This window comes from Echeneis naucrates, chromosome 1, assembly GCF_900963305.1.
Source record: "Echeneis naucrates chromosome 1, fEcheNa1.1, whole genome shotgun sequence".
Classification (NCBI taxonomy): domain Eukaryota; kingdom Metazoa; phylum Chordata; class Actinopteri; order Carangiformes; family Echeneidae; genus Echeneis; species Echeneis naucrates.
In genome coordinates this window covers 3,736,762-3,748,387 of record NC_042511.1, presented here as the reverse complement: position 1 = coordinate 3,748,387, position 11,626 = coordinate 3,736,762, and the positions used below count along the sequence as shown (strand labels likewise).

General features: G+C 43.1%; 1 protein-coding gene across 1 annotated transcript; it reads left to right on the top strand.

Annotated features, from left to right (window-relative positions):
- Positions 1-738: 738 nt before the first annotated feature.
- LOC115048687 (axin-1-like) lies at positions 739-9,705 on the top strand. The gene is made up of 13 exons (XM_029510378.1): positions 739-901; positions 1,910-2,600; positions 4,258-4,451; positions 4,581-4,736; positions 5,122-5,256; positions 5,414-5,510; positions 5,741-5,878; positions 6,760-7,153; positions 7,873-8,050; positions 8,169-8,345; positions 8,778-9,077; positions 9,267-9,416; positions 9,537-9,705. Exons 2-13 carry the CDS (start codon positions 1,980-1,982, stop codon positions 9,661-9,663), a joined length of 2,667 nt encoding a protein of 888 aa, XP_029366238.1. The 5' UTR covers positions 739-901; positions 1,910-1,979; the 3' UTR covers positions 9,664-9,705.
- The last annotated feature ends 1,921 nt before the right edge of the window (positions 9,706-11,626 follow it).

Here is an 11,626-nt window from a genome sequence, read left to right as displayed (position 1 = left end):
GCCCCAGTTTCTACCGCTGCTTACATGTATGCATCAGTCATTTATATTTATATGATATGTTATATATATTTATATCCGTGGTTATAAAAGGGCTGTGAAATTAATCAAATTGGCCAACTTTTATAAAAGATATCATATCATAATATAATATGGTAATATGTGTGACCATGAATGAAGTGTCAATGCTACAGAGGTGGTCTGGTTTACGGAGTTTAGGCTCCAGACATGTTACTAAAAGACAATGAACATCACATCATCATGATTTCAATATTTTATAGCGAAAATTAAATAATTGTTCGCCCGTAGGATGACTTCTTTATTGATCAACGAAACTTCTAAAACGTGATCTATTTTTTTATTCTAATGACAATGAAATCCAGCAAAGCTCGCCTTTTATTTTGATTTATTAAAAAAAAAAAAAACATATTCAAAATCATTTTTGCTAAATTTACATGACTTTGTCTATCGGATCCGTTTCCAGTAGTTGCGTTTTTTTTTTTTTCTTCCTACGAATAATCGATTAACCGACTGCTCCACCTTCTACATATAATATACCCAAGCGGTGAATGCTTGCACCTGCATAGTTAAAATAAACCTAAATAACTGAGTTAATTCAACCAAAAGTGAAAATGCTAAGCTAAGTCAGTGACACCGGTGCGTCGCTTCTATCCATCGCTGATCTATAAACGTGCTGCTCACCGCGCAGCGTCGGCGCGCACGCACGTATTCTCCCGATCCGTATTATTGAAACCAGCCACCATGGGGAGTTAAGGGCAAGACGACGGGTTATTTTCCTTCATATTTAATATTAAAAAGCTATCCATATGGTGCGTTTTGGAGCGCAGAGTTCGTGCCAGTATCCCCAATGCAGCGGATCACGGGGACCGGGCTTTCTGAGACGGTAGGGCCGAAAGTTTGGTGGGAAAACACGGGACGTTAACGCACCAAGCTAGGCTAGGCTAGGCTAGGCTAAACTACGCTAGGCTAGGCTAGGCTAAGCTAAGCTAACCAAAACTAGCTGGCAGTGCAGCCAGCAGACTGGAAAAACGTGCCCTCGCTGCCTTGTGTTTTTTGTTTTGTTTTTGGTTTTTTTGTGGGTTTTTTTTTTGGGTGGGGGGGTGGTGGAGGGGGCGGGGGTTGATCTTAAAACTCTGCCGATCTTGTCTGGGGTTAATCAGTCGGAAAAGTTGGCGGTGCTTCCAGTACGAGTTATCCCGAAGCGAGTTGATGTCCAAAGTGCGGCTGTGTGGAAGTGTCTCTGCATGCAGGCCCGTCTTGTGTGGTTGTAGAGTTTGTTTCTGTACCCATCCCCCCACCGTCTTTGCAGGCCAAGATGAATGAGATTCTCACTTTAAAGCACTGGCATCGGTGGTGGCATTGCTACGAGGCAGGCTAGCTGTCTTAGCTTGTTAACTTTTGTTGGCTGTTGTTGAAAGAATAAAATACATAAATGAAAATTTCGACTCAACCATGCGAAGTGTGAGTTTTGTTTTGACAACCTCGGACGCCAGTTTTTAGGACTGTTGTACCGGCGACAGAAACTCGAAGAGGTGAAGTTCCCATTGTAGGTTTAGCCACACAGCCTGCAGCCTCTCTGCGTGTTTGTAAATAATTAGCGGTAGAAATTATGTTTTGTTCTAAGAATCTTTTTCTTAGTAAGCTCCCATGTTATTGTTTTTAGATTTTGTGATTTATTTCAATGTCAGCAACACTAATTTCTTGTTCTATTTCGTTTTTGTGTATCTTATTTGCTCATCGTCTCATTTTGTTGCTTTTTAGTGGTACATATATGTGTGTTTTTTGCTGATCTGACTCAGTGAAGTGAGAAATTAGTCAATATTGATCACCCTAGTTATAATCGCGTTGCCTCCCATTGCTGCAACTAACTGCTTTTCGTTTTCTGTCACAGGGTGAATCGTTTGCCAGCAGAATCGTTGCTCGAGGCGAAGATCTGACCGCTGCCTTGTGCAATCAGAGACATGAGTGTTGTCAGAGAAGTACATGGGATTGGGTACAGGGGTGGCGGTGGGGTGGTGGCCCCGCTGAGCGGACCTACCCACTTCACTGAGGATGCCCCTCGACCCCCGGTTCCTGGCGAGGAGGGGTCCGATGTGGACCCCCCACTCCAGTCAGCCGTCACCCGTCCGAACACCCTTTCCCAAAACCTCGGCTATCCCCCATCATCCTCATTGTCTAAAATGGGGGATCCTTCGAGTTACACACCCTCCTCGTCGTCTGCGACTCCGCGTCGCCCTGACCTGGACTTGGGGTATGAACCTGAAGGCTCGGCTTCACCAACTCCACCTTACCTGAAGTGGGCAGAGTCCCTTCACTCTCTCCTCGATGACCAGGAAGGCATCCAGCTGTTCCGAAACTTCCTGTGCCAGGAAGGGTGTGCAGACCTTCTGGACTTCTGGTTTGCTTGCTCGGGGTTCAGGAAGACGAGCCAAGAAAAGAGGGCAAAGTTGGCCAAGGCCATCTACAGGAAATACATTGTAGACGGAAGTGGGATTGTCTCCAAGCAGATCAAAGCAGCCACCAAGAGCTTCATCAGAGACTGTGTAGGAAGGCCGCATCCAGACCCCGCAATGTTTGAACAGGTATTTAAGACGCAGATTTCATCCCTCATGTTAGATCACTAGCAGGAGCGTATGCTGGATAACACAGGCCAGTGGACGATCTGGTAGATTTGTCCCTGTGTGTCGTCTGTCCATCTCAGTCTTTTAAACTGTCAGGTTCAGGAAGTGTAAAGGTTTGAAAAAAATCAGTCTGTTGAAGAATCAGTCAGAGCAAAGCAACAGTGCTGTGCAGGCAGGCAGGCAGGATGCAGTATCTGAAACTGAACTATGCCTTTTATCATGTTCACATACGACACCCAAAACAACGAGAAAGGTATCCCTTCACCTTTTTTCATCGCAAAGTGTTGTTGTGTTTACGCTCGTAAACTCATTGTCGTCTGGTTGTACATCAGTGTTCACTTTTACATTTGAGGAATTTGACAGGTGCTTCATCTCTACTGGTGTAGAAGAGGTTTTAAAAAGACATCTTTATATTTCTTGTAGAAGAATGGTAATTTATGTCAGTGTAATATAGGGTATGATTTTTGTATTAAAGATTAGTTCTGTGATAAGCAGATGAAGATTAGTTGAAAGATTATGCTGTAAAACACTTACTGCAGCTTAGTTTTTTGACACCAACATAAGAGTCAAGGGAATAGGACCTGTAGTCTGAGAGTCAAAAGTGGACCTAGGTTCCTGTAGTTGAAACACAGTTGTTAAACCCAAGTGCCATGAAGGGGCTCTCGGTCTTCAAATATGTCCCTGTGGTTGTAAAGGGTTGTGAAACCCTGGCAGGAGAAATAAAATGGCATTTTAAAGTGTCTGAAAAAAAATGGTGCTGCTGTTCCTACACATTTGCCTCTGTTGGAGCACTGATTTGTTTGTCTGCTTTAGCAAGTAAACTGCAACAATGTGTTTTGTGAGTGTTGGTCCTGTTTGCTCTCTGTAGATGGGTAGATGTGTGATAGATCTGCTGTTCAGACTGCACATAATATACGACACGCCAACTCCTCACAGATCTTGTTAGCTGTCCAGCTGTTATGCCTTACACATGACCTTAAGGAGCAAAATTGCATAGGACGAGATAACATAATTACCGTAGTGAATGAGATTAAAATAGTTTCAGTTTTTGTTTTCTCCCACCATGATCTCTTTTGCATAATTTTCTAGTGCGGTTTCCTTTTTCTCTCTGTTTATTTATTTATTTTAATACAAAAGTAGTCACTAATTGCTGCTGAAATATCAATACAGTAATTTTCTTTCCCCAATTAAAAGACCAGTTCACCAAACCCAGATGGTATCAGTTTGGAGAACAGTCGGGAAACACGTCGGTGCTTTTAGATAGAGCTTCTAGTCTGAGGTTAACATGCTTATTGGTTTCAGTATGGACTGAGTATTAAGTGAGCTGCAGTGAGTTACATAAATGTTGGTTTTTCCGAGTTCATTGTGTTGGTCTGTAATTGCTAACAGTTGACTACATTGATCATTGTGTCCTGTGTTCACATTTGTACATAAAAACTTAGCAGTCAAGTAATTGTGTCCAGACTAAGTAAGAAACTTTGGCACAAACTTTAACACCATTGGTTTTTGCTTCACTGTAGGATAAGTGTGTATTATTGATGAAATCTTGCACTGATTGTGTTAGAAATTATGCAACATGTTAAGGCATCAATGTGGGACCGCTGCTTGTTTACCCCAGGCCCAGACAGAGATCCAGGCCATGATGGAAGAGAACACCTACCCCTTGTTCCTAAAGTCAGATCTGTACCTGGAGTACACACGGACAGGAGGAGAGAGCCCCAAACCTAACCCCAGTGATCAGAGCCCTTCATCTGGGCCAGCCAAGCCTGTTCCTGGGTACTTACCTACACTCGCTGAGGATGAAGAGTGGAGGTGAGACGAGCTCGAGACTCTGTGACGCACCACAAATATCATCTCCTGAAATGACTTTCTCAGTGCTGCACTGATATTCTCATAACAAGTAAATAGAAACAATTACGCAAATGCTTCTGATGCTCTTAGGTGTGGGGGAGGAGGTGTGAGGGAGATGGAGGAAGAAAAAGATATGGAGGAGTGTGGAGACACACCAGCTGGGAGGCTGACTCACAGCCTGCTGATGCAGACAGCACCACAAAGAGCCTCAGCAAGCAGGAGGAGGCCCGACAACAGGGAGTACAGGTGTGTGTTTGTGTGCTCAAAAGTAAAGAAAGTGATGCTATTTTCTTCACGACAATGCGGTTTTATTATAGATGATATGTTAACCTGAAATAAAATATATCATGGGAAAAGGGTGTTGGGTGCTTGTTGCATGTAATTATTATTATTATTTATTTATTTATTTTTTACGTTTCAGTTTAAAAGACATTTAAATATTTGAAATATTCATGAAAACAATTGCAGTTTCTGAACTAGTTGGGTTAAACTAGCAAGAAACCACATTAGGTGCAACAAAAGGTGAAAAGCCTCGATGTGTCCTGGTCATAAAAATGGTGTTTACTGTGTACATGTGCAGACATTTGAATGTGAACTCACCTCATTTGAAATCTCCTCTACACAACCTCAGACCATGGAGGGAGCCAGTCAACCCATACTACGCCAACATGGGATATGCTCGTGCTCCAGCCACCAGTGCCAACGACAGTGAGCAGCAGAGCATGTCGAGTGATGCAGACACACTGTCGCTGACCGACAGCAGTGTGTAAGTACTGTACACACAGATGTGCCTGGATTTACTGCACATTTTCATTAAGTCACTCATTTAGTTGCCGGATGTTAATGTGGTTACTAACAATACAGCAATAATCAATGAGCTCTGGCGGTCTGTGTCTAACGGCGGTTTATCTGTGTCTGTGCAGAGATGGTATTCCTCCATACAGATATCGGAAGCAGCATCGGAAAGAGATGCATGAAAGTGCCAAAGCCAATGGACGTGTGCCCCTACCTCATATACCTGTGAGTTAAACAGACACCATCCGTTTAGTCTCATGTCAGCATGCGTGTCTGCATTCATCTAACAGTAACTTGAACCCTGGAGGCCTTGTTAATCAACACACTGTTGCACCTGTAATTGTTGCTGGTGTCTACAGCAATGAGTTACAGTTTTGAATTTGGCTTTTCAATTTTAGCAACACGTGTGTAAGAAATTCTTGGATTCTAATTTTTGTGGCTGTGTCTGTATGCAGCGCACGTACCGCATGCCAAAGGACATCCACGTAGAGCCTGAGAGGTTTGCAGCAGAGCTCATCAGCAGGCTGGAGACGGTTCTCAGAGAGAGAGAGGCTCAGGAACGACTCGAAGAGAGACTGAAGAGAGTACGACTGGTGAGTATACAACTGTGATGATGTGATGGGGGTTTGCTATAGTGACTGAGTCAAACTGAATTCACACAATGTTGATCTCAGAAATAATTTTGAGTCACATTAAGAACTTGGACCGTTAATCTCTCTAGTAATGTAAAACTGTGCGCTGTGGTTGGCACATCAACTCAGTGAGTTCAGCAGCTATGTAGGAGAAGCACTTGTATTTCTTTTAAATTTATTGCCACTGTGGTCAGGATGCACGCTTTATTGTTCTCTAGCTGTGTGTGTAGCTGATGTTTTTGCATGAAATAATGTGGGTGGGAGGCACTAAAGAAGCCCGAGCACAATCAAGCACATTGTAAAATTGGTCCAAGCAAAGCCTCAACTGTAAAATAAGACAAAATTATCTGTCACTGTATTGCTGTTGGTTTGGAAAAGCGATCTTTATCTTCCACCAAAGTAAGCAAAGCCTTCATCTACATAATTATACGCTATCACACGTACTATTGTTCTTGTACTTCTAGATATTTTCTGGTTGAACACTTTCACAAGCTGTATACATTGGCAGGGAAAAAAAGCTAGATGTGGTGATGGATCAACCAGTGGAAATGTTTTATCCATATGATAAGCTGAGTCTACAGAATCGAGAGTAATATGTGCTGCAGCATTTTTTATTTTTTATTTTTTTGTTTTCTTGGCTCCAAGGGAATCAGCAACCAGACTTAACCGCTGCTCAACTGATAATGAAAAAGCTTTGTTTTAATAAGAATATATGAAGCAGGACACAATATGTTTTTGAAATTTATAAGCACATATAATTTTCAGGAGGGATATATTCAATTTTTTCAGAATCTTTTGTGAGATTACTTAGGAATAACATTCTTATCTCATATTCTCAACAGGAAGAAGAGGGGGACGATGCTGACATCTCCATGACAACCTCCATGTCTTCTCATAGCATACCACTCCCCCTCCCCTCATCGTTTCCACCTCTCTACGGCGCCCGTTATTCAGAGACCACTGCAAACACGGCAACAGTCACCACTTATGGCGGCCTGGTTGCTATGGAGGATTCCCATGATGATGACCCAGAGTCTATTTTGGATGAACATGTATCACGTGTGATGAAAACGCCGGGCTGCCAGTCGCCGGGAGCAACCAACAGCACCTTAGGAGGAGGAGGTGGTCGACACACTCCTCCCAAATCATCACGCTCACCTGATGGGGGCATCGGGCCACCTCACTACTCCCAACACCGAGGGGGAGGTCACAGCCTGCCTGCTGCCGGGGTCAAAGGTAAGAGGCTGTGGGGGAAAGGAGAGACAGAGAGCAGAACAGTCAACACGTCTGCCTCTGTCATTTTCTGTGAAAATTAACCGGCACCACATGTGACCATATTCCCACCCTACCTTCACCCCCCTGCAAGTCCTCTTGTCAGATGATAGCACTTCATACGCAAGATCTCAAGATCTTGTCACTGTCTATAGCTTTAATTTTTCAAAAAGGTTTGGCTCTAGTGTCTTCTTACAACACCAGGATCTTGTAGGTTTATAATGTAAGTACAGTGCCTATGACTGATTGTGGCCCACAACAGTGTGGCTCTTTTAGAGGGCTTGTAGTTATTTTTTTTAGCAACAATGGAAACCTGTGACACACAAAATTATAGTAAATAAGACTAAGGAGACATGCAGTTTGGTTTTGTTTGTTTTTTGTTCTTTTTTTTCTCTTTTGTTTAGTTTTTTTGTGGGATTAGGACATTGTTGTGGTCTTTCAATTAATTTTTGTAGGCGTTGGAAGGAAAATGACGAAGTGGTGAAATACAAAGACTTGGAGGGACAGAAGTAGCCTTGTAGAGACAATATTAAAGCCACTATTGTTTTCGGAGAATTTTAATTGTCAGGTGTGTGCTGTGGGTGCCAGCTGAAGCTGCAGCAACAGTATCTTTTGTACTTCAGCACGGGATGTTTTGATTAACAATATGTCACTAATGGATCTCACCCTAATGTCTGTGTCAGGTGTGCATCACCACAAGCAGCTGTACCACCACAGAGGACGAGAGGGACAGGAGGATGGGGGTTCTAGGTCCCAGCCCAACTTTGTGTGGAACGGAGACCCGGCCAGCCAGTACACGGGGAGAAGCCGTAACTACGCAGATGGGGCTGGAGCCAGCACGCTTGAAGGGATGGGTTACAGGTAAGCCAGCGTAGTTCGGTGTTTACCATGAATTTGGTCTGGAGCAGACTGTATGTGCTGCCCTTTACTCAAATGGTCCAAGTTTGTTTACTGTTTGTGTTGCCTGTTCATTCTACAGTAGTAAAGGCAGCACGCTATCACGGCGAGGCTGTAAGAAGACTTCAGAAACGTCAGGCAAAGGTGATGAGGGCGGTCGTGGCCTGGAGACCCAGGCGCCAATGGATGATCTGGAGCGAAACCAGAAGATCCTACAATGGATGATGGAAGGAGATAGACAAAGGAAGAGCTCCCATGGGTGAGTGACAAAAATTAAAATTCCCACAAATATTTACGTTTAGTAATATTTTCATTAAAATGTTAGTTTAATAAATCCATTTCAGATAACAGTCATAATTTTCAAGATATAATATGAATGAATTTAAGTTCATTCTCCCCTTAGGTGTTTTTGTTTCCCAACAACTGACTGCAATTCCTGGTTCTTTAACTTCTAAAGAGTTTATTAATGGCGTCGCTGGCCTCTGGCCACCAAATGTCACAAATAATGCACATCATGTCTCCATGTGTGCCTCCCAAAAAATACCTTTTAGCTCTGTCTTATTGTGAACTTGATATTCATCCACATTGCATTGTCCACCATGTTATCAGTACCATTTATATGTTTTTCTTTTTTCTTTTCCCAAATCATCTGACATTTCTCGTCCCACTCCCTCCCTTTTTGTTTTCCCAGTGGCAGCACAAGCAGCTCCAGGCGGACAGGAGCCAGCAGTGAGTCACCGCGCCCGACTTCAGTGGAGCGGCCTGGAGCTGTGCACCCATGGGTCTCTGCCCAGCTGCGTAACAACTCCTCTTCAGTGTCCTCCGCCATCCCCGGCTCATCGTCCGCCCAGGTCCAGCCCTCACACCCATTCATCCAGGACCCAGCCATGCCCCCCAACCCAGCGCCGAACCCCCTTACCCAGCTGGAGGAGGCTAGGAGGAGGCTGGAGGAGGAGAGGAGGAGGAATGCACTACAGCAGGCTAAGCAGAGGTGAGATGTCAGGTCAATTTTTTTAATATATATACGTAGAGGGAGAGAGAGAGAGAGCATAAAATTTCATCGTCCTCAGTTGTTTATGCTTGTGGCTGTTTGTGTGTATGTGTGATTGTCGTCATATTTAATGTGGATGTGTGTATGTGTGATTGTCTTCATATTTAATGTGGATGTGTTTTCTTAAAGGCATAAGTCTGGAAAGCGACAAGTGTGTGAGAACATGACGGTGGCTTATTATTTCTGTGGAGAGCCAATCCCATACAGAACATCAGTCAAAGGCCGTGTGGTGACTTTGGGCCAGTTCAAGGAGCTGCTTACCAAAAAGGGCCACTACAGGTGATTATAATATTAAATACTATAATGTCATACTTTTAACAGACACATTTTTTTCAGTTTTTATCCCTCTGTTTGGTTCCTATAAATGTGTTTGGGGACTCTGACATGTTTTGTGTCCAGGTTCTACTTCAAGAAGGTGAGTGATGAGTTCGACTGCGGGGTGGTGTTTGAGGAAGTTCGTGATGATGACGCCATATTGCCTATCTTTGAGGAAAAGATCATCGGGAAGGTGGAGAAGGTTGATTGAAATTTGGGAACAGGAAGATGAAACAGATGTGCAAAAAAAAAATCTGGAGAAAAAAAAACGTAATTTGGAAAAGAGGAGATTGGAGGAGAACATTCAGGTTGGATTGAAACTCAGCGGAGAAAATGAAACAAACGAAAGAAAGTGGAAAGATGGAAGGAGCGACGTGTGACAGAAGGGGGTGGTTGCACTGCATGGTAGAAGCTCAAGTATTACGAGGTGGTGATTTTAATGGAATATACGGAAATCTGTGTCAGCGCCTGGATCAAACCCACATCAAGCCAAGAGGCTCGGCCAGATGAATCGGGAGCGGAAGAAAGGAACATAAATTATTTCACCTGTTTTGTCTCCACTGTGGGTATTCAAGGAGGGCTGTTAAAAATCTGATGTCTGACCAGTCCTCCACTTCCACTGCGATGGATGGACGAGGGTGAGGGGACTGCTGTAAGGAGAGAGGATAAAGTAGTCTTCCACTTCTGCTTCGGAGGAGTCTGTCCTCCGCAGACCATTACGATGCTGCTACATTACCACGGAAACTCTTCAATCGGTGCTTGGGGACAGTAAAGAAAGCGGTTTTGTTCCACTCGGGAGTCTCGCTGCCTTTTGCTGTCTCTGTTCCTTGTCAGTTGGTGACAGGGGGAGAGGACAGAGGATTTCGGAGAGTGGAATTTTTTGCCTGCTTCTACTCTCACTGACTTCATAGCCTCAAAACAGAGAAACTTTCTCACCCTTGATTCCTAGATGTCATGTAGTGATCTCTCACATCAACATGTTCAGACAACAGTTCTCTACATAACTTGTTTACCAAAGCTACATATTTTTGATAAGACAAGTATCCTAGCTACTTGTTTTCATTTTATTTGAATTGTGTATGTACAAGGCAGGTACTATTTCTTACTAATGCAGCCTAATTTCGTCATATCTCAACTTAATTTTGTATTATTGTGTATGTTTTGAAACTAGCTCATTAGTCGTGCCAGGGCAGCCGGTTTTTTGTTTTTGTTTTTTTTTTTTTTTTCTTTCCACTGAACCACATCCATGCACCTCAGTTCTGTACTGTTTACCTTTTGAGTGTGCTGTTCTGTTGTTCTGCACAGTAGATTTTATTTGATTTTTTTATTTTTTTGTCCACACACAACAATTTTCGGAAAAAGAAGAGTGCACATTAAAGGTGTGCCATCTTTGACCACAGTATCTGTTGTTTTTGAACAGGCCACACTCTCCACTCATGTATCTTCTAAAGTTTTTGCTATATCGAGAGCCTGTGTACATAACTCCAGCTCAGTTTAGGTGCCTGCCTGCTTGCCTGCCTGCCTGCCTGCCTGGCCAGTGCCATTACTATCTAGAATGCTTATTCTGAAGCGTTTTGGTGAGTGTGAAAGCCCGTGGCGGTCTTGTATGTCTTAACTCAGCCAAAGAGCATATTGTACGTCCTGTATGCCTCCATGCGTGTCTGTGCAGTCCAAGTCTACAAATATCAAATGTGCTTTTCGTCATGAGCAGAAGGGAATCCCTTCCTCCTCTTGCAGATTCCCAAACTTTTAACATTGTCGCTTAACATTAAATTCAAAATCTGGAGCCGATCTTCAATGAATAGTTTGGCAATTCAGAGCAGCCATGTATTTGTTTCCTTATTGAGAGTTACTGAGAGCGTCTGTGCTGCAGATTTGAAGTCGACAATAAGCAGTGAGTTAGCTTCCTTTTTATGGATTAAACAAGCTACTGATTCTTTTCATGTGTTTAATCCACCAGTTATTATCTCAATCGATTGGACTCTAAAATGTGGAAACTAAATGGAAAATAGAAACTAAAAATTGCTTTGTCTGATCAGCATTTCTAAACGTAAAAATATTTGGTTTATTATCGCTTCAAAGAAAAAAGCACAGTTGAGAGACTGAAGCTCAGATGTTGATCATTTCTGAAAAGGGATTTTTGATACAGCTCAAAAACAAATCAGATGTGACAA

Excerpts from the sequence above, each read along its gene's own strand:
- LOC115048687 (XM_029510378.1), top strand. The coding sequence starts at position 1,980 with ATGAGTGTTGTCAGAGAAGTACATGGGATTGGGTACAGGGGTGGCGGT. Across the intron at positions 5,257-5,413 it reads TCGCTGACCGACAGCAGTGT|AGATGGTATTCCTCCATACA; the intron begins GTAAGTACTGTA and ends GTGTCTGTGCAG. Across the intron at positions 8,346-8,777 it reads CAAAGGAAGAGCTCCCATGG|TGGCAGCACAAGCAGCTCCA; the intron begins GTGAGTGACAAA and ends TTGTTTTCCCAG.